The sequence below is a fragment of the Ixodes scapularis genome, unplaced genomic scaffold, assembly GCF_016920785.2.
Source record: "Ixodes scapularis isolate PalLabHiFi unplaced genomic scaffold, ASM1692078v2 PGA_scaffold1__304_contigs__length_218370807, whole genome shotgun sequence".
Lineage (NCBI taxonomy): Eukaryota > Metazoa > Arthropoda > Arachnida > Ixodida > Ixodidae > Ixodes > Ixodes scapularis.
Window position 1 is genome coordinate 63,328,979 of NW_024609846.1, and position 27,718 is coordinate 63,356,696.

Genomic DNA, 27,718 nt, shown 5'->3' on the forward strand with positions numbered 1-27,718 from the left:
CACACACACACGCAAACAAAAAAAAAGAAAAGAAACCAACAAAACAACGACCGGTTCCGTTTTCCTGGGCATTGAGACAGCAAGATGCATTTTTCTAGTCAAAATTAAAAATGGTCACCGGATATGGTCGGCCGTTCTTATCTGAGAACACCCTCTAGCATATGCCCCTTCCCCATTGTGCAAAGCATATCGAAGCGCGTAGATTAAATAAAATAAATAATGTCTTCGCTGTTTGCTATAATTGTTTTCGAGATATATATATATATATATATATATATATATATATATATATATATATATATATATATATATATATTTTTTTTTTTTTTTTTTTTTTTTAACATGTAGCAATGTGTTGGAATAAAGGTTGATTTTGTTTTGGTTGGTGAATGTCATTTATGCTGACATACATGATGATAAGCTACAATATTGAACTGCGGAAATAAAAAAACAAAAACAAAAAAAAAAAACAATTCTTATTGCACAAACTCTCTTCGCGAGATTATGAATTTCCCGAACAAATTACACATGGGTAATTAGATCCCCATGTATCGATTTAAGTTACCTTTAAACAAACGAGTTTTTTTTTTTTTTTTTTTTAGCACGACATACTTTTATATCTTTTTCGGCATTTATACGTTAGGCATTTGTCGCTTGATCACTTGGCGTTTTGGAGTTCACGCCCCTGTATTGTTCCAAACTAACATCCGCAAGGTGGCTCGTAAAGTAAAAGAAAAATTTGCAAAGCATACCTAAAATGCCTTCCGAAGTCATTATCTTGTGTAAGTACTAGGACGTTTTGGGAATTTCGGGGGTAAACCTAGGGAGATAAAGGTTATCACATTGACATAATGTCAGTGTTATCCGATTACCTCATCTTGCGAGACGTTTGCTTTTAGAATCTCAATAATTGGCATACTTTTCAAGCAACACAAGCAGCACACGCACACCTCAAAAAATCGTAAAGAAATGAAAAAAAAAAAAAAAAAAAAAAAGCGCGCGGCACGGGGCAGTTAGCATTACCTGCGCTGCGTCGCCCATTGGCAATGACATGAAACGCCAACAGCCCAAATGGACAGAGATGTGCGCATTTCAACGTCGCTCTTACCTCCGCGGATTACCGTTTTGTCGCGGAGGCATGCGGTTTAGAAGAGCTCCTTTTAGCGAACGCCGTTTTATCGATATCAGTTCATCCAATCGCAGTTTAGAGAAAATAGCGGCAGCCGGCGAGCCGTTTCCGATATCCCCCGATTCATTAGCCTAGATTGCCGAACCCTTGGCGGTGAACTATTGGTAGTGCACGCTCAAGCTTGAGATTATATTAAATTTTCCCCCAGCGACAGTGAGGGGCGCGCGCGCCAAGCGCGGTCTGATTGGAAGCCTAGCTTGCCGCCGCTACAAACAACAGTTCTCAAACGGAGGCCTCGATAAAACGTACACCTCTCGCTAAACCGTGCTTCCATAAACCGTACCCTTTTCGCTAAAATGAGCCTCGATATAAAGGCGTTCGATCAGCCGTAGTAAATGCGCTTTGTCGCTGTTAGTACAAAACCGACCGCTTTCGCGGAGCAAAATATTTTACTTTGTATATTTCACTTTTTTTTATCAACTGGTTAACTTGCTCGGTTCACTGGGTGTGAAGTCTTGCTAGTCTGTAAGTTGGCAAGCCCATTCATTTGCGGGTGCAAATGCCGCGATCGGCAGGTTGCGCGAATTTGCTTTCGCCTTCCTCCCCTCCAACTTCGCGTGAACTCGTCCGTCCGGGGCCCGCTCCCCCGCTCTTCGACAGAGACGTCTGCGCTCAACTTCAACTTCAAAGCCTCCTGCCTCCTTTTTCTCGGTTGGAGACGCGCGCGTCTGTCTCCTTCTGTTTCCCTTCACTTTCAGTGCCCGCAAAGTCCGTCTGCAGGGAGCTGGCGGCACCGGGCAGCGTTGGGTCGCGTGCGCAAAGTAAAAACAGAAGGAAAGACCTCGCGCGGAGTTTGCACGGGTTTTGGCTCTTTTGTTTGTTTTGGGTTAGTTTTTGTTTGGTGTTAGTTTTCACGGTGTTCATTCCGCAGCATTGTTGAATGCTAGACATCAAAACAAGTAAAATACGTACAAATAACCGCTCCCCCACAATTTTCTTTTCCGGTGAAGACCATCTGCACGTTCCGTAAAAAAGACTTGTGGTGTATTGCTTTCAAAAGACGTGCTCTAGCGTTCGACCCTGGCATACAGAGAAGTGAGGTTTAGAACATTTCATTGAGGTCCGGACGAAGATGAAAGGCGCAATCTTCGGGAGCAGCCAAGTGAAATGGCTTTGCCGCGACCGTTTGTTTTTAGATGAGCGCATACAAGTGTGCACATTTAGCTTGTCGGGAGCGACGGTTCAGGCTCTCAAAGAGTACATCGACGGGTTGCCTCTCAAAAAGTTGGATTTTGCGGCAGTCTACATAGGAGGAAACAACCTGCAGAATGGCGACAGGGGGTCAGCAGTGGTGAAAGAAGTCGTGGTAAGTATATGCCAGAATGGTTGTAAACTATGGAGAAAAATATGCTGATTTTCGGAGAAGTGCGGTTTAGCGAAGCTCGTTTTAGCGAACGCCGTTTTGGCGACAACAGTAAATCGGATTGCCGTTTAGAGAAAATGGCTATGCCGGTAGCTTGCCGAACCCTAACCAACCCTTGGCGATCCACGCGTTCGATCGACAGCGAGGGGTGACCGCACGAAGCGCGGTCTGTTTGGAAGCCTAGCTCGCCGTCGCCTACAAGCAGGATTTCTGGAACGGAGGCCTCGATAAAACGTATCCATTTTCGCTAAACCGTGCTTCGATAAACCGTACCCCTTTCGCTAAAATGAGCCTCGATAAAACGACGTTCGATCAACCGTAGTAAAGCCGTTTTTTTCACTTTTTTGTGGACACTATTAATAGTCGTTTGAAGCAAACAACAAAGTTCGTTGAGTAAAACGAAAGTCATGCAACTATCTTGAGGTCTTTTTATTTTAGTTTTATACTATACCCGTTTTCACCTCAAGGACCTTTTCTACGTAGTAAAAAAAGTCCGGCTCTTCGCGGAGCACTACTAATTGCCCCCTCCATGCTTATAATAAAAATATATATAGGTTAAATTTAGATTAGATATATGTTATCTCATCAAGACGTACGCGTTCTAAACGCCAAAAGCACCGCTTTTTCCTCCGACAACCGAATTCCGTAAGAACTACTTCGCGCCGCGTATGAACACTGCGCAAAACTTGCTTTTTTTCTTGAGGTGAAAATGGGTATAGTTCCGAAAGAAAAACATGACGTATCTACATATTTGGGCTAAATTTTATATTTTTGTGTCCTTTTTATCGAGAAATACTATTACAATTTTCCAATGATCCAATTAGTGTGCGCGTTTTTGCAAAGCGCTGCTAGCATCTGGACTTTGCTTTTCAGGAATTGCTCCTATGGCTCAGGCAAAGGGCATATTTCGTGTTCTGCTACAAGCTGATACCACAACTCCGAAAGAAGTCAGTTGACCCCGAAGTGCGGTTCTTCAACAAGGCGCTGCCACGTGCAATAAAGCGCGCGAAGGAGCGGAACTTGATCGCCCTGACTGTGGACGTAAGCTTGTATCTTTCCGAGTTGCCCTTTCTCATAAAATCGCTCGTCTCTTGTAAAGGCAAGGTCGTTAGATGTTCTAAGCAGCTAATTAGAAGAAAACGTAAACACTATTGAGAGGAGTTTACGCGTAATTTTGTTCAGTTTAACGAAATTACGCCTACTTTTTTAGACCCATTACATTCTAGCGAATAACGGCATTGATTTTCGCAAATGGTAAAGTACATTTGCATGAGCCAGGAGAAGCAGGAAAAACATTTTGATAATCTTAGTGACTTATTTGAGTCTTCAACATTCTTATTGTTAGAGTGCTGAAAATAAAAGCCATGAACGCAAGAACTTTCGCTCTGTCTCGGTCAGCGCGCACCTCGATAGAAATTCAGTTGCACCCGGAATAGGGGCAGCCACCCATCGTTCTCCCTTTCTATTTTTCCTTTATTAGACTTATTAAAAATGTTTTTAACAACAAACAAAAATGTTATTCCGGTCTACCTGCTGGCTACCATGAGCCTGTACATGCTGCACTGCCCTCTCCTAACTCGCTTATCCCCCAATGAATTACTGGCTTTTATTTCGCCTATTGTAGGGACAAAGGCGAGCACGTGCGCTAAAACCGGAGACCGTGACTAATTTGCTACCACGCGGTTTAAAGGGGCGTTGCAACGATTTTGAGTTCGAATTTCAGGCACTTTGTACAACTATACTAACACAAGTGTCACGCAAGCATACTCATGCGCAACGCCAATGAGCTACAAGTTTAATCGTCGTTGCGTAATTACGTTACCCTATGCAACAAGGTCACGTGACCATGTGACCACCATAGGTGCGCTATTCGCAATTTGGTTACGTGGCGCACAGGACCCCACGGGTAATGGCCCACCGATCACTTATTAGGGCACGACCGAACACTAATACGCAAGGTCTGTGGAGGGTTGCCACACGCTGTCCGCCGATAATGAACCTCAAGTACTTATTCGGAACAGTATTCGGTGAAAGTAGCAAAATCGTTGCATGGCCCCTCCAATGAAACAGCATTAACCATGATCATAATAAGCGGTTCAATCTTGCGGTACTATAGTGGAATAGGCCTGCTTTTGTCCAAAAACATCCTCTAAATCTCTGCTCGTTTTCAGCACAAATTCCTCGACCGAGAGAAAACGGTGAAAAAAGGCCTGCTAGCGGCCGACAACTATCACGTATCGGGTGGCCCCGGCACAGCGACCTTGGCTGGTATTCTGGTGGGCGCTCTGAGCGTCGCTTTTGGGCCATGGGTGAAGAAGCGGCCTTGCGTTGTTCGACGCCCACGAATTCAGAGTTGCGAAAGTTGTGGGGCTAAAGGCCACACGACAGGAGTTTGCCGGAGTTTCCTAATATAAAAATGCAGGCCCCAATGAAGTCTGCTGGCAGGTGGACTTTTTTATTTTTAAGTATTGTTCAAGTATTTTTCAGTCTAAACATATTAATGGCTTCGTCATTCGCTGAGCATCCTCCGTAGCTTACAGGGACTGGCCCAATTGCTTTGGGAAAACACAGACGCACGATAACTTTTTTTTTTTTTTTTTACCGCGGTATACAATTTGGACTGGTGTCACCCACTGTTTATTTTACCTTTATTTTTAAGATATTGAAAAGTGTCGACGAGCTAACGACGGCGGTAACGTTAATACAAAAAAGTGCGTTTCCTGAACAGTTGTGTACTAAGTTTCTATATATGTATATGCGCGTGTCAATAAAGATATCTGTAAATGTTTCGTAATTATACTGCTTATTTTATGGTATTTTGAACAAGAGGGCGGGTGACCACTTTTCTCCTGTGTCGCCAGCAATATGACGGCGGGAGGTTCGCCTGAAATAAGCAAATAGCACGACTCGCACGTATCTCAAATACTCAACTCAAAATACTGTAATTAAGATAATTTTGTCGGTATTTTGGTACCTTGAACATACATTTGATTGACGGTAATTAGTACTCTTTCTTAATTACATTTCTTGGTATCTTCTACTCAGTATCTCAAATACTTCTTTCCGGCTTATGAAGAAGTTTGTCCCCAAGGGGAAGTACTAACTCTAAATGTTCGTTTTTCTTCTTTGCACGTGTCTGCACGTGTCTAGGGGGACAAATGAGGTGTACTCTAGGAAATCATCAAACGATATGCGTTTCAGCTAAGTTAAGATAATCAGGGTGCCCCATTTTTTTATTTAGTTCTTATAACTTCAGCTCGTCGCGCGCTTGTCAGGTTTCTTCGAAAGTAATTCAATTATTTTTCAAAGTATTTGCACTCAACTCAAGATAGCTGGGCGCAAAATTAACTTTAATACTACTCTAAATACTTTCTTACTTGGGTACTTAGTATCTTGTATTAAATACTTTTTGTCGAGTATCTTGTACAACACTGCAAATAGCTGATGTCTATACCATATAAAGTATAGATAAAATCATCGGTTCAGATCGCCTTGAACCTGCAGACGAAAACCGCCTTGGTGTCGAAGCGCGAAGCAATTGATCGGATTTGGTCGGACACAGTGGGTCTAACAAATACTGGCAAGCGGGTTCCCAGTGGGTTCAGGCGTGTTGATAAAGTGATCATTTCAGCAATCTGTTTCGTTTTGCGTTCTTTGGCGAAGTGCACTCACAGACAACCTTTCGTGTCGGAGCCAGACTGAAGACTGACGTCTCGTTTATTAAATATGAAACGAAATAAAAGGAAGGCGCCTGTGGTACGGGGCGCTCAGGTTACGCGCGAAGCGGACCAACGGATGTTTAGATCTCGGGCTCCGCGCGCGAACGCTTGTTCTCGGTCCCTTTGGAGCTCGCTAGCGTCGGCGCGTCGGCGACTCCATAACACAATCCACCAGCCGGGATTTTTGTGCCACACGAATCATGAGATGATGGTCAGCTCTATGTACGCAAAATCATTGAACCATCGACCAAGCAAAAAGTAGAGTACCCATCTCACTCATATCCTTCAGTTTTATCAACGAGAATAATTTATCACTATGATTTCGCCTCGTCCTGCGATGGCCGTCGGCCGACGCTACGGCCCACAGGTTCAATCAGGAGCCAGTCACGTAATACATTACTTCAACGCGCGCATAAGAAAAGTACGCTAATGCACACGTGCGTATAACTGGTCTGTGATTGGACGTGGTGTACCCTAACCTATAGGTTCAGATAGGCACTCTAATTTTCGGATAAATGCTATAAACTCTCTAAACACTCGCCGATGAAACTATCGTGAATTCGGATTTATCCGAACAACTCCGAATTCGACGGCTGTCAGTTGTAAAATCTTGAGCGGTCCTGACCTTTTTCAGGGATCCTAGGACAGGTTTTGCAAACCGTGTTTTTTTTTTTTTTTTTTTTTTTTTTTTTGTAAGCGTCAAAAGGAACACCTTTCGCTGCACATATTTTTTTGTCACCCTCGCGGGCAACAGGAATTCGATAATCAGTCAGACTTTCAAAGTATCCGCAAGCAAAAGGCAGGACTGTGCAAAGGAATACAGATATTTTGAAGTAACTGACAGAGACATTTTATTGTCTTTATCATAGAACCTGAAAGTGTAATGAAAGAAAGAAAAAGAGAAAACGGAAGGAAGAGAAAAATGTGGACGGACCGTCTGCCTTTATGCGCCTTTATATGCGCGCATGCAGACACTAATATCCGTGCCACACGGACAACTCGAATGCCAGACGAATCGGCTCGCGACCTGTCGCGCGTGGAACGCCCCACGCCCGGGGTGTCGCGCGCTGATCGGCACATCGTTCAAATGTCATTCGTTGTAAATGGCATTCGAGTTGCCCGTGTGGCACGGGTATTAGACTACCTTTGATCACGATGAACATCCACCAGCTCACTTTGACTTCTGAATCGGTTTACTTTATGGTTTGCGAGTCTTAGAGTGTTAATTAAAATGATAATTAAATATCTCTGTTAATAGACCCTTTTCAAAAGTCAGAGTCCTCTTGTGGCAGTATAAAAAGCTCCATTATTGCCGCTCTAATGGCGGTGATAGGAGATCATGCGCGGCTAAATCAAACACCCTCGATTCCGTGCATCGAAGGTGACGTGAAAGGACCAACATCTTTTCCTTTTTCTGCTCTATGCTTTCGAAGACGTTCGATTTTTCTGGTGTGGAGAAACAGTGTAGTTCCGCCATTAGAGCGTCGGGTCTGGCTCTGCACAAGGTGGGTAGACTGACTTTCGTAAAGGGTCTATTAGCTACCTAATTCCAGAAACAACCTTGTGCTTAGTGACCCCCAAGTCGGGTAAGCTGTAGGCAAAATTAAAAGCATCCTAATGCCATTCTTTTTTATTTTTCATGCAATACGTTTGGTGCAACTAAAAAAAAAAAAAAAAAATGAAAAACACCCGGTATATAAATCAACTTCGGGAGGGAATATGGTATCAAGAGGCTAGTTCGTTTCACGTTATGTGCGAGCGAAGCTGACGCTACAAGCGCGAGCAGGGTGCTTGTAACAGCGCCTTTAGCGCACGAGCGCACGTGCGAAGCCGGAACGCTCAGAGCGTTGGGCTCGCGCTTCTAGCTTCGACTATATTATAATAAAAGTTTGCATCATCATCATCATCATCGCTCGCCATCCCTCTGCGGTGGCGCTGCCTTGAGCACGGCGCACATGCAGAGGCTTCTTCTCTGCAAAAACGAGATGCTGTGATTCCGCAGTGCCCCCACCCGGTGTGGGCAAAGCAAGCGTGTTTGGAAACACGGCAGTCTTCGCGCGCTCGTCTTACAGATGCAAACAAACAAAAACACAAAATGGTCGGGCAGTGAAATCGCCGAGATGTCGCCACTTCGCACAAGCGGAGTGGTGTCAGAAAAAGAAAAAAACGCCTGCTCCCCGCAAAATCAAACCACAAAAGCCTACAGTGTAAACGCGGGCGCAGACACGTCCCAGGCCCCACGCGCGCGCGCAGAAACGTTCCTCACTTTCCCTCTTTTCTTTCTCTGCGTGTTGTCTTGGATGTTTGTTTTTATATATTTCTCCCTTCGTTATCTCTCTTCCACGTCCCTCCTTTGACTCAGGTTCCTGCTCCGTTTCTCCTCACGATGGACCGCAGAGAACCCTACGAGCTATCAGAGCTAATCCAATGCCGCGTGAGCGTCACGTCACCTTTAGGACGGACACAGCGAAGCACGAGGCGCGTGGCCACGCGATACGTTCATATGCGCTGGATTGGCTCCTGCGGCTTGTGGCGTCCGTTGCGGTCCATCATAAGCTTGAGACGGGCTCCGTGTCCAACCATGTAACCGCCAAGAAACGCGCTCCGCGAACGGGCACGCTGTTTGAAGCTAGACGAGTTGCAACTATGCGTAGTACTCTCGCTTGGAAGAAGCACTGCCGTTGTTCGTGGGGAAGAACGCCGTCCGTCGTCATGTACGGCGACGCGGGGCTGGCGTTCTCGCCATCGCAATGTTTAATCTTCGTCTGGCCCTTGCAGAGCCCTTGAGCTGGTACGATAACTATCGCAAAGCCGCAGGGCTCGCTCGGAAGGTGTGGTAAAATTGATTTAGACGACTTTTGACAATATGACTTACACAACGTATGAAGTAAAAGCAGGGTGTTGGAACAAAATGTATTTTCGTACCGGTTTCATTTGCGTTCCATACAAAATAAGTTCAGTTCCGTTTCTGCTCCGGAACGAAACAAATAATGGTCCGTAACAACTCGTAAAGCACGCTTCAGACGGAGCAATTTCACCCAGCAACTTGACGTCGCAACACCAGCAACACCGGCCGCCCGCGTTCACACGCAGCAACCGAATCGCTCCGACTTGCCATCATCATGATTAAATTTGATTCTTTTTTCACTACTTAGACGCCCAGCTACGCACTACAAAAAGCGTTCTTATATCTTTGAACGGCGTTGAGAATACCAACTCATTTTTCTGAAACTATTTATTTCCGAAAACGATCCATTCCAAATCAGAACTAAGTCTTTAGCTGTCATTATCACCACCACAGGGGTGTCACGTGAAAATATCGCGTCTCTGATTGGCTGCAGCCGCTTCAACGGTCTTCGAATTGCTCCGAGTACCTCGCTTGTTCGAGCCGGACCCGATCTCAAGAATTCGCGTCGATCTAGGGAAAGTTAGGGAACAACCCGCCAGCAACCTCAAAATTGCTGGAAAAGTTGCCCCGTTTGAAGCGGGCTTAACAATTTGTGTCAAAAAAAAAAAAAAAAAAAAAAAATTGGAAAGGAATTTAACATTTCCTTTTACACAAAAATAGATAATTCAAGAGCTCTGGAGGGATCCGCGTAATCGACACTGCTTCTGAGATCATGTTCATTGCGTTGAGGACGATATCATGATCAAGGCACTGAGCATGAACTCAGAAGCAGCACGTCATCAACTGTGCTCGGTGAAATGCGAGACCTCTGGTACGATAAAATATATGTCAGCGCCCAGAAGGCCCGCTCTACGCTGGCTTGTGTGGCTGGCACACCTAGGGCTACTTGAGTTGACGTATAGACGCTTTGCTCACGCGTAAATTACAGCCGCCATAACTGACCATGTGTCTTGCCAAGAGGCCGGGCCACAAAAACTAGCGATGATGAGTGAAAACAAAGCCTGCGTCGGTGAAAGGAACACCATGGTGTCTAGAAAAGCATTGGCTTCTCATGTAACCACAGTAGTAAAGCGACCCGAATAAAAGGAAATAAAAAATGAAGGTCAGTTATGGTCGCGCCCATGCACATCTGCTGCAAAGTGTCCGGTACATTTGTCGTCCACACACGGTCCGCGAGTATGGACGACAAATGTAAACTGCTTGTGTATTTTTCAAAGGAAATCTAAAAGAACGATTCAGAGTCTGCGAGATGCACGAACTCGTGTTATAGTCCTCGTGCGAATAAAGCAATGGTCAGGGTAACGCGCGAGGAACCGCACCGCCGAAAGTGGTGGTCGTTTGTAAATTATGTACAAGGTAACCAATGTGTATGCTCTCGAAATAAACACCCAACTGTGTGGACAACAATCTAGAGAAAGCGGTCCCTATATTTCGATCCCCTCCCCAATAGTCAAATTCACGAGACGCTCTCACTGTTCATTAACTATTTCTAAGCCAGTTCATTCATGCTATAACGAGTCGCAAAAATTCATCAGCCTTGCTCTTCCAAGCGATAAAACAAATTCCGAGCAGGATACATTGAAATTCGTTTCAAAGCACACTGCCGAGATAAAGCCGCCCATAATAATTGTCTCTAAAATAGCAGCTGCAACATGACGAATCACGGAATTAACTCAAGATATTTAGCACATCTTAGTCCAGCGGTTCTCAGACTGTGGTCCGCGGCGACGTTTGAAGGGGTCCCAGCTGGTTCGAGGATCACCCTGTATATCTCTTCAAAAAAAGCGGCGCACAGACACAACTAAAGGGAAAAAAATTAAAACAAATACAAATTTAATAACTCGAGCAAAATAAGCGAGACCGTACTGAACGCAAGGTTGAATGTACTGAACGTAGATTCAAATAAACACTTGTCAATTACACACACATTGGACACGAGGCGACAAAGACAATCACAAGACATTACTTCAAAATCCGTCTTTACAAACGGACCGGCGTGGAGAGTTCGGCAGTAGCACTGTCAATATATAATAATTTTTTAATTACATAATATATTTCTCGCGACACTGTATTACATAAATGACCTTAATAAAACACTACCAAATGATCTCTCCCGCGACATGCGCTCCGGATTAAAATATTTTGTCAATATAAACATTGCGTTTGCAATTAACACGCTATTTATTTTGTACGAGGGGTTAGCGAGTGATTGCTTTATTCAATATGCAGAAATAGCGGTAGTGCGATTCCCGTGGCCAAACCAGCCAATTATGTTTGGTCCATTTAAATACCGCTGGATCCGCTCCGCAAGATAACCCAAAACAAATCAATGTGAAAACTGAAAACCTAGATACCTAAAATCCCTTTGGGTTTTAGCAATACGTCCAAATTTATTTAGCCTCTAATAACTTTAAATATATAATTCCAACACCAGCCATAAACCCGCTCGTGGGAAACTTGATTAGCAGATTTTAGTTATTTACCCACCCAGCTTATCGCTACAATGATCTCCCATGCAATGTTCGCTGAGCCCCCTAAAGGCACAGTGAATACGGCACTAAAGTAAATGCCTCCCCCTCTTTTAAAAGAAAAACACGTTCCAGTTAAGTAAAAACAACACTGTATATTAGGTACTTTAAAATTAAATACATAATCGAATACATATATGACAAACTACCGGCATAAACCTTCGTTACTTCATCACAACTGGTTAAAACCTCTATACGACAGAGTATTTTTATACAATTTTTCTCGACACTGATTGTTTCTTATCGTATTTCATAGCAAATTTGTAATGATTGGTGACCAGGCAGTTTTTCATCACTTGTGAGCCTATCTTCCAATAGTCCTGATCCCCACACGTTCTGCTCCTCGGAAGACTTCATAGAAGGTTGAGGCACTTTCGTGGTAGTTCGTTCCACAGTGCAGAATCGTTCAATCTAAAAAATAAAAGCAGAGAAAAACACCATGAACGGTTACAGTGTCTATTCACGTGCTGAGTCATCGCCCACAAACATGGCCACCACACGATAAAGCAAAACTTTGATTCACGAGTTGTGAAAAATAAAAGACAAAGCAAACTCGCCAATGGGATAACTGCGTTTGCCTTCGGCGGCCATACTTTTGTGTTGTGACTCGGCATCAAAAGGCAGTATGACGTAATACAAATACAGTCTATTAGCCCCGAGAACGAACGCAAGCGTCGCTGTTGTTTCAGTACACTGATTGGCCGAGGCGTCCAAGATCGTTTCATACGTCACAAGGAAAGGATACAGAGTTTAATCGCAAAAGATTACAATCGCACGAATAAAAATATAATAAAAACGGCGCTAAACATAAAGCAACAAATTACGGTGAAGATCACAGCGGCCAATCACCAACCGTCCGCAAAGTGAGTACTAGGGGTGTCGTGAACCAACCGAAGTTCGAGTTAGATAAGGTTGGACTTTTTCGAACTCTTCCCGCAAATATCGTCAAAAGTTCGACTGACGTTCAACTAATGTGCGCATGCGCGAACAGTGTACGTAGGAGCTTCGGAAACCAGACGTAAAAGAAATACCATATAAAGGGACGATTTTCAAATTCAACGCTCAACATTAGCAAGTGGGCTATTACCTAATGTGTGAACTAGCGTTGACGGCGTCGGCTACGCGTATTGTGCCCGCGTGTATACTTTCGCTCTACGCTCCCCGTTCGTGCGCGCCGTCGAGTCGTCGCTGAAATGTACTTTAGCGAAGTGGTTATCCGTGGACATTCCGAGGATTACCATGGGATGACGTTCCCCAGTGACAGAGGTTCGAAAAATTGTCACGAGAAGTAATTCTTATTCCTTATTTTATCGGAATGCTTTTCACTCACTGAGAGTGTTTAGCACGAATATTTTGAAAGACAATAAAATTCCTATGTTCTAGGTGTGATAAGAAAAGGACTAATTGGATATGTTGTTTATCACATTACGAACAAATTACATAGGTAAATGGTGACATATTTACTCTAATAAGTTTTCAAAATGGCCCATGTTTGTATGTAAGTCTGGCAACGCTGTCTATGAAGTCGAACTTTCTTGAATTTTGTGAAAAGTGCGAAGGTTCGTCGAACCAGTCGAACCTCCGGTTCGGCGAAAGTTCGCGACACCCCTAGTGAGTATGCAAGACAAAACTGTGCTGTGACGTCAGATCAGGTAGGCTGCCAGAGGGTAACTTCTCGGGGCTAATAGCAAGAGTGCCATCAATAGTTCTACATCACGGTGGTACATACAAATAAAACAAAACCAAGTTACCTCTTCCTCTTCCATCATGACATCACAATTCTGGCTTGGTTGACTGTCTGATTTTCGCTGACGAATTCACCCCAACTTGGGTCTGACAACACGAGACAAATGAGGTTCGCGTTATCAGTCCTCGTCACGTGGTAGTAATGAAAATAGATTTTTAAAGCAATTACGAAGTAAAATTTACTGGCAAATGGAACTGCTCTGGACAGATCCCACAAATATCGGTGATTTAAACACTTATCTTGTTCTCGCCAGGGGCAGTTCCTGTGTCATTCCAACGTGAAAATGATGCCGAAGGTTTTCAAGTAAAAAAATCCTGCAAATTACCATACCGTATCTGCAAGAACCTAACATGGATGAGCTTTTATTTATCAAACATGGCAAATAATGTTATCAATCTAACGATAACCTTGTCTCGCTTGCTATTTCTACTCGTGAAAGGTGATCGGCAAATATGCTACCTCCCCCTTTCAGTGACTGACACTGAGCAGGACCCGACGTTCCCCACTGGCGGACGGTGGAGTGCTGTTTCGAAGGCTTTGCCGCAACTCTTATAACATCGTCCGTCAGAGGCTCGCCGGGCGTCAGAGCTCAGTGCTTTCAAATTTGGAAGTCCCCCTCCCGAGTTTTAGTCGCTGCATGGGAAAACATTTTTACGCTGAAATTCGTGAAAATGGAGTTGAATTATAATTGGAGGTTTACCTGTCACACATCCAAACTACGAGTCCCGTTCGCATATCTGCGAACGGGACTCGTAGTTCAGCATGCACGGGGTCGTCTGCATGTTCCCGTATTCCTAGCAGTGTGGTAAAGGTGCGACAAACACCGGGAAAACAGTTCCGAAATAAAAGCTCTTCATATTCGTGCAAATACGGTATTTAAAATTAGTTCAGATGGCAGGATAGCAAAGAAAGCTACACAATATACTTCCAATTTCGAATGTAATTAAGCACATCCAACGTAAATATTACAAATAAAAGGTACGCACGTCTGTCATTGGAACCGCCGTAGTTTAAACCTGAAAGAAAAACACATTAGACGTGTCCACATAAAAGCTAGAATTGAATGTTTGAAACAAAAACTTAACTTTGACTTTAATGTGGTGGAGGTAACTAGTTTTCGGAGACTGGATACAAATATGTAAAGAAAAATATGTAACCAAATACATGCCACAATATAATGTAAAACATACAATAAAATACTTACACGCTAATGTTGATAACGGCACAGTATGCGTGCATCTGGTACCAATTGGCAGTGGGGACGGTTGAAGTTCATACAATTGAATAAAATGTAAGGAGCATAAAAACGCTACCAAAAGCCGAGATATATTTTCACACTCAGGTGGGCTCATGAATTTGGGCAACTGATTCAATGATAAAAAGATTACAGATATGCCGCTGTCGTACACTTTCACAGCTAATAACGCAGATAACACACTTATAAAAGCGAACTGTCGTTGTAACGAATTATCCTGGAGGGGCAATGGAAGCTTGGACGGTATCGTGAAACTACGAAGCTAATGGATGAAGAGAGCACACATATGCAAGCACCGTGTCGTTCCCATACCGTGTCAAGAGTTATCCAGGAGGAGACGGAAGCTTGGACGGTATCGTGAAACTACGAAGCTAATGGATGAAGAGAACACACATATGCAAGCACCGTGTCGTTCCCATACCGTGTCAAGAGTTATCCAGGAGGAGACGGAAGCTTGGACGGTATCGTGGAAGTACGAAGCTAATGGATGAAGAGAACACACATATTCAAGCACCGTGTCGTTGCCATACCGTGTCAAGAGTTATCCAGAAGGAGACGGAAGCTTGGACGGTATCGTGGAAGTACGAAGCTAATGGATGAAGAGAACACACATATGCAAGCACCGTGTCGTTCCCACACCGTGTCAAGAGTTATCCAGGAGGAGACGGAAGCTTGGACGGTATCGTGGAAGTACGAAGCTAATGGATGAAGAGAACACACATATGCAAGCACCGTGTCGTTCCCATACCGTGTCAAGAGTTATCCAGGAGGAGACGGAAGCTTGGACGGTATCGTGGAAGTACGAAGCTAATGGATGAAGAGAACACACATATGCAAGCACTGTGTCGTTCCCATACCGTGTCAAGAGTTATCCAGGAGGAGACGGAAGCTTGGACGGTATCGTGAAACTACGAAGCTAATGGATGAAGAGAACACACATATGCAAGCACCGTGTCGTTCCCATACCGTGTCAAGAGTTATCCAGGAGGAGACGGAAGCTTGGACGGTATCGTGGAAGTACGAAGCTAATGGATGAAGAGAACACACATATGCAAGCACCGTGTCGTTCCCATACCGTGTCAAGAGTTATCCAGAAGGAGACGGAAGCTTGGACGGTATCGTGGAAGTACGAAGCTAATGGATGAAGAGAACACACATATGCAAGCACTGTGTCGTTCCCACACCGTGTCAAGAGTTATCCAGGAGGAGACGGAAGCTTGGACGGTATCGTGGAAGTACGAAGCTAATGGATGAAGAGAACACACATATGCAAGCACCGTGTCGTTCCCATACCGTGTCAAGAGTTATCCAGGAGGAGACGGAAGCTTGGACGGTATCGTGGAAGTACGAAGCTAATGGATGAAGAGAACACACATATGCAAGCACCGTGTCGTTCCCATACCGTGTCAAGAGTTATCCAGAAGGAGACGGAAGCTTGGACGGTATCGTGGAAGTACGAAGCTAATGGATGAAGAGAACACACATATGCAAGCACCGTGTCGTTCCCATACCGTGTCAAGAGTTATCCAGGAGGAGACGGAAGCTTGGACGGTATCGTGGAAGTACGAAGCTAATGGATGAAGAGAACACACATATGCAAGCACCGTGTCGTTCCCATACCGTGTCAAGAGTTATCCAGGAGGAGACGGAAGCTTGGACGGTATCGTGGAAGTACGAAGCTAATGGATGAAGAGAACACACATATGCAAGCACCGTGTCGTTCCCATACCGTGTCAAGAGTTATCCAGGAGGAGACGGAAGCTTGGACGGTATCGTGGAAGTACGAAGCTAATGGATGAAGAGAACACACATATGCAAGCACTGTGTCGTTCCCATACCGTGTCAAGAGTTATCCAGGAGGAGACGGAAGCTTGGACGGTATCGTGGAAGTACGAAGCTAATGGATGAAGAGAACACACATATGCAAGCACTGTGTCGTTCCCATACCGTGTCAAGAGTTATCCAGAAGGAGACGGAAGCTTGGACGGTATCGTGGAAGTAGGAAGCTAATGGATGAAGAGAACACACATATGCAAGCACCGTGTCGTTCCCATACCGTGTCAAGAGTTATCCAGGAGGAGACGGAAGCTTGGACGGTATCGTGGAAGTACGAAGCTAATGGATGAAGAGAACACACATATGCAAGCACTGTGTCGTTCCCATACCGTGTCAAGAGTTATCCAGAAGGAGACGGAAGCTTGGACGGTATCGTGGAAGTACGAAGCTAATGGATGAAGAGAACACACATATGCAAGCACCGTGTCGTTCCCATACCGTGTCAAGAGTTATCCAGGAGGAGACGGAAGCTTGGACGGTATCGTGGAAGTACGAAGCTAATGGATGAAGAGAACACACATATGCAAGCACCGTGTCGTTCCCATACCGTGTCAAGAGTTATCCAGGAGGAGACGGAAGCTTGGACGGTATCGTGGAAGTACGAAGCTAATGGATGAAGAGAACACACATATGCAAGCACTGTGTCGTTCCCATACCGTGTCAAGAGTTATCCAGGAGGAGACGGAAGCTTGGACGGTATCGTGGAAGTACGAAGCTAATGGATGAAGAGAACACACATATGCAAGCACTGTGTCGTTCCCATACCGTGTCAAGAGTTATCCAGGAGGAGACGGAAGCTTGGACGGTATCGTGGAAGTACGAAGCTAATGGATGAAGAGAACACACATATGCAAGCACTGTGTCGTTCCCATACCGTGTCAAGAGTTATCCAGAAGGAGACGGAAGCTTGGACGGTATCGTGGAAGTACGAAGCTAATGGATGAAGAGAACACACATATGCAAGCACCGTGTCGTTCCCATACCGTGTCAAGAGTTATCCAGGAGGAGACGGAAGCTTGGACGGTATCGTGGAAGTACGAAGCTAATGGATGAAGAGAACACACATATGCAAGCACTGTGTCGTTCCCATACCGTGTCAAGAGTTATCCAGAAGGAGACGGAAGCTTGGACGGTATCGTGGAAGTACGAAGCTAATGGATGAAGAGAACACACATATGCAAGCACCGTGTCGTTCCCATACCGTGTCAAGAGTTATCCAGGAGGAGACGGAAGCTTGGACGGTATCGTGGAAGTACGAAGCTAATGGATGAAGAGAACACACATATGCAAGCACTGTGTCGTTCCCATACCGTGTCAAGAGTTATCCAGGAGGAGACGGAAGCTTGGACGGTATCGTGGAAGTACGAAGCTAATGGATGAAGAGAACACACATATGCAAGCACTGTGTCGTTCCCATACCGTGTCAAGAGTTATCCAGAAGGAGACGGAAGCTTGGACGGTATCGTGGAAGTACGAAGCTAATGGATGAAGAGAACACACATATGCAAGCACTGTGTCGTTCCCATACCGTGTCAAGAGTTATCCAGGAGGAGACGGAAGCTTGGACGGTATCGTGGAAGTACGAAGCTAATGGATGAAGAGAACACACATATGCAAGCACTGTGTCGTTCCCATACCGTGTCAAGAGTTATCCAGAAGGAGACGGAAGCTTGGACGGTATCGTGAAACTACGAAGCTAATGGATGAAGAGAACACATATATGCAAGCACCGTGTCGTTCCCATACCGTGTCAAGAGTTATCCAGGAGGAGACGGAAGCTTGGACGGTATCGTGGAAGTACGAAGCTAATGGATGAAGAGAACACACATATGCAAGCACCGTGTCGTTCCCATACCGTGTCAAGAGTTATCCAGGAGGAGACGGAAGCTTGGACGGTATCGTGGAAGTACGAAGCTAATGGATGAAGAGAACACACATATGCAAGCACTGTGTCGTTCCCATACCGTGTCAAGAGTTATCCAGGAGGAGACGGAAGCTTGGACGGTATCGTGGAAGTACGAAGCTAATGGATGAAGAGAACACACATATGCAAGCACTGTGTCGTTCCCATACCGTGTCAAGAGTTATCCAGGAGGAGACGGAAGCTTGGACGGTATCGTGGAAGTACGAAGCTAATGGATGAAGAGAACACACATATGCAAGCACCGTGTCGTTCCCATACCGTGTCAAGAGTTATCCAGGAGGAGACGGAAGCTTGGACGGTATCGTGGAAGTACGAAGCTAATGGATGAAGAGAACACACATATGCAAGCACCGTGTCGTTCCCATACCGTGTCAAGAGTTATCCAGGAGGAGACGGAAGCTTGGACGGTATCGTGGAAGTACGAAGCTAATGGATGAAGAGAACACACATATGCAAGCACTGTGTCGTTCCCATACCGTGTCAAGAGTTATCCAGGAGGAGACGGAAGCTTGGACGGTATCGTGGAAGTACGAAGCTAATGGATGAAGAGAACACACATATGCAAGCACTGTGTCGTTCCCATACCGTGTCAAGAGTTATCCAGGAGGAGACGGAAGCTTGGACGGTATCGTGGAAGTACGAAGCTAATGGATGAAGAGAACACACATATGCAAGCACCGTGTCGTTCCCATACCGTGTCAAGAGTTATCCAGGAGGAGACGGAAGCTTGGACGGTATCGTGGAAGTACGAAGCTAATGGATGAAGAGAACACACATATGCAAGCACTGTGTCGTTCCCATACCGTGTCAAGAGTTATCCAGAAGGAGACGGAAGCTTGGACGGTATCGTGGAAGTACGAAGCTAATGGATGAAGAGAACACACATATGCAAGCACCGTGTCGTTCCCATACCGTGTCAAGAGTTATCCAGGAGGAGACGGAAGCTTGGACGGTATCGTGGAAGTACGAAGCTAATGGATGAAGAGAACACACATATGCAAGCACTGTGTCGTTCCCATACCGTGTCAAGAGTTATCCAGGAGGAGACGGAAGCTTGGACGGTATCGTGGAAGTACGAAGCTAATGGATGAAGAGAACACACATATGCAAGCACTGTGTCGTTCCCATACCGTGTCAAGAGTTATCCAGGAGGAGACGGAAGCTTGGACGGTATCGTGGAAGTACGAAGCTAATGGATGAAGAGAACACACATATGCAAGCACCGTGTCGTTCCCATACCGTGTCAAGAGTTATCCAGGAGGAGACGGAAGCTTGGACGGTATCGTGGAAGTACGAAGCTAATGGATGAAGAGAACACACATATGCAAGCACTGTGTCGTTCCCATACCGTGTCAAGAGTTATCCAGAAGGAGACGGAAGCTTGGACGGTATCGTGGAAGTACGAAGCTAATGGATGAAGAGAACACACATATGCAAGCACCGTGTCGTTCCCATACCGTGTCAAGAGTTATCCAGGAGGAGACGGAAGCTTGGACGGTATCGTGGAAGTACGAAGCTAATGGACGAAGAGAACACACATATGCAAGCACCGTGTCGTTCCCATACCGTGTCAAGAGTTATCCAGGAGGAGACGGAAGCTTGGACGGTATCGTGGAAGTACGAAGCTAATGGATGAAGAGAACACACATATGCAAGCACCGTGTCGTTCCCATACCGTGTCAAGAGTTATCCAGGAGGAGACGGAAGCTTGGACGGTATCGTGGAAGTACGAAGCTAATGGATGAAGAGAACACACATATGCAAGCACTGTGTCGTTCCCATACCGTGTCAAGAGTTATCCAGAAGGAGACGGAAGCTTGGACGGTATCGTGGAAGTACGAAGCTAATGGATGAAGAGAACACACATATGCAAGCACCGTGTCGTTCCCATACCGTGTCAAGAGTTATCCAGGAGGAGACGGAAGCTTGGACGGTATCGTGGAAGTACGAAGCTAATGGACGAAGAGAACACACATATGCAAGCACCGTGTCGTTCCCATACCGTGTCAAGAGTTATCCAGGAGGAGACGGAAGCTTGGACGGTATCGTGGAAGTACGAAGCTAATGGATGAAGAGAACACACATATGCAAGCACCGTGTCGTTCCCATACCGTGTCAAGAGTTATCCAGGAGGAGACGGAAGCTTGGACGGTATCGTGGAAGTACGAAGCTAATGGATGAAGAGAACACACATATGCAAGCACCGTGTCGTTCCCATACCGTGTCAAGAGTTATCCAGGAGGAGACGGAAGCTTGGACGGTATCGTGGAAGTACGAAGCTAATGGATGAAGAGAACACACATATGCAAGCACCGTGTCGTTCCCATACCGTGTCAAGAGTTATCCAGGAGGAGACGGAAGCTTGGACGGTATCGTGGAAGTACGAAGCTAATGGATGAAGAGAACACACATATGCAAGCACCGTGTCGTTCCCATACCGTGTCAAGAGTTATCCAGAAGGAGACGGAAGCTTGGACGGTATCGTGGAAGTACGAAGCTAATGGATGAAGAGAACACACATATGCAAGCACCGTGTCGTTCCCATACCGTGTCAAGAGTTATCCAGGAGGAGACGGAAGCTTGGACGGTATCGTGGAAGTACGAAGCTAATGGATGAAGAGAACACACATATGCAAGCACCGTGTCGTTCCCATACCGTGTCAAGAGTTATCCAGGAGGAGACGGAAGCTTGGACGGTATCGTGGAAGTACGAAGCTAATGGATGAAGAGAACACACATATGCAAGCACCGTGTCGTTCCCATACCGTGTCAAGAGTTATCCAGGAGGAGACGGAAGCTTGGACGGTATCGTGGAAGTACGAAGCTAATGGATGAAGAGAACACACATATGCAAGCACCGTGTCGTTCCCATACCGTGTCAAGAGTTATCCAGGAGGAGACGGAAGCTTGGACGGTATCGTGGAAGTACGAAGCTAATGGATGAAGAGAACACACATATGCAAGCACTGTGTCGTTCCCATACCGTGTCAAGAGTTATCCAGAAGGAGACGGAAGCTTGGACGGTATCGTGGAAGTACGAAGCTAATGGATGAAGAGAACACACATATGCAAGCACCGTGTCGTTCCCATACCGTGCCAAGAGTTATCCAGGAGGAGACGGAAGCTTGGACGGTATCGTGGAAGTACGAAGCTAATGGATGAAGAGAACACACATTTGCAAGCACTGTGTCGTTCCCATACCGTGTCAAGAGTTATCCGGGAGGAGACGGAAGCTTGGACGGTATCGTGAAAGTACGAAGCTAATGGATGAAGAGAACACACATATGCAAGCACCGTGTCGTTCCCATACCGTGTCAAGAGTTATCCAGAAGGAGACGGAAGCTTGGACGGTATCATGAAAGTACGAAGCTAATGGATGAAGAGAACACACATATGCAACACCATGTCGTTCCCATACCGCGCAAAAATTGAACGAAAGGCACGGAGGAACGGCATACAAAACTTCAGCTTGGACAGTAACATGAATCTGGATAGCTAATGGGCGGTATCATGAAACAACTAAGCTAATGGACGGAGACAACAGACATATGCTAAATCATGTCGTTCCCATGCCGCGCAAAAATTGAACGAAAGGCACGGAGGAACGGCATACAAAACTTCAGCTTGGACAGTAACATGAATCTGGATAGCTAATGAGCGGTATCATGAAACCACTAAGCTAATGGACGGAGACAACACACATATGCTAAATCATGTCGTTCCCATGCCGCGCAAAAATTGAACGAAAGGCACGGAGGAACGGCAAACAAAACGTCGACTTGGACAGTAAAATGAAAGTGGAGGGGTAATGGGCGGTATCATGAAACAACTAAGCTAATGGACGGAGATAGCACACATATGCTACACCATGTCGTTCCCATGCCGCGCAAAAATTGAACGGAAGGCGCGGGAGGAACGGCAAACAAAACGTCGACTTGGACAGTAAAATGAAACTGGAGAGGTAATCGGCGGTATCACGAAAAAGCTAATGAACAGAGAGAACGCACATATCTAACACCATGTCGTTCCTACGCCGCGCAAAAATTGAACGAAAAGCACGGGAGGAACGGCAAACAGAACGTCAGCTTGGTTAGTATCATGAAACATCGACAAAACACTTGCGTTGCATTTTGAGGTGAGCGCGCTGGTATTAGTGAGAACGTAAGAAACAACTATACAATGTAAGAGCACACCGGAAAAGATTTTCACGCGCTTGCTGTTGCTGCAGGCTTAATGCTTTCTCATTTTTTCGCTTTCTTCGTCTTCGGTGCCTTCTGGGCTTTCTCCCTAATTGCCTCAAGGATGTAGTCAGGGTCCCTGATGGGCATGCTTCGACTTTGTCGGGGATCAACGATTTCTGGAAGCAGACAGTAGCGGTAAAACTTCTGGAGCTGTGGGAGCATCTGAGTTTCCCAGAACTGATCGTCTCGAGCGATTTTCTCGATGGAGATGTCGCTTCCCGTCCATATAACGAAGAGGCAAAACTGACGCCCTGTGATGTGCAGTTGTCCTTGAACTTGGTACCAGAAGTTGTGCGTCCTGATGAGACTGAAACGTCCATCTGTTTCCGTGACACACTTGATCTTCTTCTGCTTGACTCCCTCCAACACAGTGAGGCCACGGGCTGTGTAAGAAGACTTAACCTCAACCAGGCCGTCGTCATTCACCAGCCCATCAGGGCTTGCTCCAAGGTACGGGTGCTCCCGATCAACGAAAAGCCCACACTTTTCTACAGAAACTCCCATGTCAGCCTCGAGCCTTCTTAGAGCCAGAGGCTCTTGATCGTTGCCATACTGTGTTGCTGGTGAACTGAATTCCTTGTAGAGAAGCCCTACCACCGTCTTTGCGCAGCTTGTTGTTGGCTTCATCTTACAAACCTTGCCGAAGGAGGAAGCAGTCAGTCGCTTTTTCCGCTCCTCTTTCCATCTCGGGCATGCGGCCTGTCCCTGAGTGGCCCGTTCGAGCTCCGATCTACCCTCATCCGACAGACGAAGAGACTCCAGAAATACCTGACAAGTGTGCTGGAACGTCTCTGGTTCCATGTCTGGTTGCTGTGCCTGAGGGCCATAATCTGCGTCAGGCCCACAACGCCTAGAGGAAGATGCCATGATCAGGCAACGTCTTGCACGAGGCTGCTGCAACAGCTTTCGCTTCTTTCTCGCAGCCCGACGCGATGCCAGCGCCATCTGATACACCTTCGTGTATTTTCCGGGACTCTTCTTGCACACAGATTTGTGAACTGCTCGGTGATACCCTCCTGGCGAATTGAAAGCGACAGAGGCTCCAAGGCAACGCAGTCGGTACGACCCCCTTTGCGAGTAGTTAATACGCTTGCCGCCAACAAACTTCGCCACCAGAGAGTTCACATGCTCTGCTGAGTTGTTGTCAACGTCCAGGATCAGGCTGCTGGCATTGTTGGCAACACGATTTGCTGCAATCGCGACCTCATCGTACAAGCCACATCGCTTCAGTTCAGGCACATGATTCACTTCTCCTGGCTTTGGGCCCTTGCAAAAGTATGGGGCACAATTGTCGTGCTGCCCAAACACGTGACTTGGCCCATTTCGAATGTCCCTTGCCAAGTCCTCGGTTTTTGCACGCAAAGGACGATCCTCACCTGCTGCTCTCGCTTTGATGGCCGTGGCTACACCAAACCTCAGACGAACTGAACTCTGCAGGACGAGGTTCCTCAATGCTGCCGGGACTGGTGTCGACCTCTTTCTCTGAGCTACCTCTCTAAGGTGTCCACTGTAGTTACGGAGGATGTGATTCCTGCATTCAATCTTTTGGACCACCTGGTTTCCGTATGGAGCCGCTTCCAAGATTGCCCTATATGTGCTGGAATCACCATCTGCAATGAGACGAGTGTATTTGACGCCATGCATCACGACGCTTTGACGGAAACCTTCAACAATTATGTCCTTCTCCATGCCCGTTGAGCTCCCCTGCGAGTTCTTGAAGCACCTGTGGTCTGGCGGCGTTTCTCCGGGCTTCGTTCTTGCGCACATTATGCAAAACTTGTTCCTGACGCCAAGGAACAGGACTTTCTGGGTACTGTGGCCAACAATAGCTGCCTGCATCAAAAAAAAAAAAAAAGAAAGGTGAATAATTGTAATAAGTGATTGCCGCGCGGTCGGATCATGTAGGCTAATCGCACAGTGCTACAAGACACTTCGAGCATTGTTAAAACACTGTTTAGCTAAGTAAGATAGTTATCTTTCCTGGTCTCTAGAATCGTCATGCTTTATTTATTAAGTTGTAAAACCGGGTGTTTTTTCTAGTTGCACCAAATGTATAACATGATAAATAAAGAAAGAAAAGTGGCATTAGGGACTCTTTAAAAGAAATGACTTGGGGGTAACTAAGAACAAGGTTGTTCGTAGAATTATGCGGCTAATTAACGGAGATATTTACTTAACATTTTAATTAACTTTTAATTATTGACTTTAGAGGGCATATTGAAGTTACGAAATTGAAGCTCAACCTCCGTATGCTCCAACCGCATGCTGAAATTAACACAGAAAAAATCGCTGCAGGTGCTACCGGACAAATTATTCGATGACGCTGTCATACCTTTCCCATAGAGTTACGGTTTGCAGTGGTGTAATAGTTTGCCCGGTAGCACCCGCAGAGATTTTTTGTGAGCTTATTTCAGCGTGCAGTTGGAGCATACGGAGGTTGGGCTTCAATTCCATATCTGCAATATGCCCTCTAAAATCAATAATTACAAAGTTAATTAAAATGCTAATAAATTAAAACAATTCTAAGTCCTTGTTAAATAGCCGCCTGACTGCACAAAAACCTTGTTCCGACAGTCGGTTACAAGTCAAGAAGGTAGGAGAAGCTCCTCCCATAAGCGTGATGCGCCCGTTTCAAATCCATCCGCAGTTGAAAGAATAGTTCACTGGACACGCCCCTTGTTCCGCTTCAATGAATAGATATTGGCTACAGAGTGATGTCAACTAGGGAGCCGTCATGTGCGCTTTGCTAGGGTGATACCACCCTTTGTAATACCACTCGCCGACAAACCAGCAGCCATTTTGGTTCTCGACGATAATCCGTGGGGCTTATAACCCTCCCGGAAACGAGCACCTTATCTCACAAGTTCGGAGCAGCGTTGTGGAACCCACGGAGGGAGGATTAGCATTTTGCCCCTCGGATGGGAGGACCGATGGACACAAAGGCCACTTTCTGGCGCACGGGGAAACAATGAGAGGAACAAAATGGCGGTGGAAGAGGGTGTGGGAAAGAGAAACAGGCAGTTGGCATCACTCTATGCGAAGCGCACACGAAGGCACCCTAATGCCAACTTGTGACCTTTGTATTTCTCGGAGAGGGAACCGAACCCCTCAAAGGGACATTTGTATCCATCGGAGGGGAACCTAACCCCCCAAAGTCGTTTTTGATCCCATCGGGGGGTGGGACTTCTAATCTACCTCTTGTGGCTTTCACAATGCTAAGTCGAAGTCGAAAGATAAAGCAAATATTCACAGGAAGGCAAAACCCTCTCTCACGACGTCTCGGAAACAATGAGACGTGATTGGATGCGGAGGTGGTATTTGCCGCTACCTTCTTGACCTGTAACTTACTATGCTGACACCCAAGTCGGGTAAGGTAATGACAAAATTAAAAGCATACTACACGTAGCCAGGATTTTGTTTCGGGGGGGGGGGGGGGGGGGGGGGGGGGAGAGAGCCCATGACAAAATGCTGTATGAGAAGGAGGGAGGGGAGAGAAGGGGGCCTCAGCAAAATGAAAGATTGCCCCCCCCCCCCCCCCCCCCCCCCCGGGCTACGTGCCTGGTCCTAAAGCTACTCTTCTTTTTTTTTTTTATTTTAATGAAATACGTTTGGTGCAACTAAAAATATATTTACCCTATAGCACGATTCTTTCTCATTCAGGCAGCGTTACAAACAATTAGAATAAATAATATATAAGGCGTTTTTGGAAAGGTCGATAGAACTTTGCAATAAACGCCTTCTACGAGCTGTCATCTCTCCTTACTAGGCTATGGGACGCCTTCTAAGCATGCGTAGTAGCTCTCCTCCGCGAAATATCACACGCTGCGCCTGCGCTGCGTGCGATATTGCGCAGGCACGCAAGCACGCGAAAACGCGCACTTTCATGCGCGCACATGGACACGCATGCAGGCAGCGACATGCACGCACATGCAGGCACGCGTACGCAAGGCCACGCACGTACACACACATGGGCACAGGCATGTACACGCCCGCGCGTGCAGGCGCAACACGCACATTTAATTATGCGCACGCAAACACGCACGACCATGCGTGCGAACGTAAGCCCAAGTACATACGCGCCCACTCAAGCACGCACGCGCCAGCCCACACGCACGAAGTAGGCCCGCATACGCATGCGCGAACACAGGTACGCGGATATACGCGCACGCACGCGCAAGCACGGATGCGCATTCACGTACGCACGGACAAGCCCGTGCACACGCACGCATTCGCACATATGAAGGCACACGCCCACGCGTGTAAAAACCCACGCACATGCACGTATAATAATGTGAACACAGACAAGCGCGACGCGCGCATTTTAATTAACTTTTAATTCACGCGTAGGCAGGCAAACACGCATGTACAAGCACGCACAAAAAATCTCGCGCGTGCACGCGCACACGCAGACACGGACGCGCACTTACGTACGCAGGCGCGAGCACGAACATGCATGCACATAATAGAAAAATTCGACGAAACGTCATAAGGTGTATCGATGAAACGAACGCCGGCTATTTCCGACGGAAGGATTTATCGATGCAAAAGTGCATCTTCGAAGAAACGAGCTGTCTATGAAACGTCATTCGACGAACTGATTGCATGGCACCGCGTATATTCGGAATGTACTACATAAAACAGAGGTCACTAAAACAGGCACACAAGAAGCATAACTGTTTTCAATGCTTCGTGAGAAATCGTCGGACCCCAGTTGCCGAAACAAATCTTGCATTCACAGAAACACAGATACAATAAAGCGGCATTCTAACCACGGTCATCTCCTCATAAAAATAAACTACGCATTGTCAAATGCTCAGCCTCCGCCCAAATGCCGCCTAGCGACAGAGACTGAGCGTTCGACAATATATAATGTATTTTCGCGGCGAGAAAAACATGCTTCGGATTTCTTTCGAACGCACTCTAAAGAAATGCATATTATATCTATGATCAAAATTTGCATCCCTCTGAGAGGAAGAAATGTAGTACTTACCATGCCAGAAGAAGCGTC

The 27,718-nt window shown here is 46.1% G+C and overlaps 1 protein-coding gene across 1 annotated transcript; it reads right to left on the reverse strand.

Moving 5' to 3' along the window:
* Positions 1-22,612: 22,612 nt before the first annotated feature.
* On the reverse strand, positions 22,613-23,523 carry LOC121046900. The gene has a single exon (XM_040501609.2). The coding sequence runs from the start codon at positions 23,509-23,511 to the stop codon at positions 22,711-22,713; it is 801 nt and encodes a 266-aa protein (XP_040357543.2). The 5' UTR covers positions 23,512-23,523; the 3' UTR covers positions 22,613-22,710.
* Between the last annotated feature and the right edge of the window lie 4,195 nt (positions 23,524-27,718).

Bases quoted from the DNA above. Each gene is read 5' to 3' on its own strand.
- LOC121046900 (XM_040501609.2), bottom strand. From the start codon at position 23,511: ATGGAACCAGAGACGTTCCAGCACACTTGTCAGGTATTTCTGGAGTCT.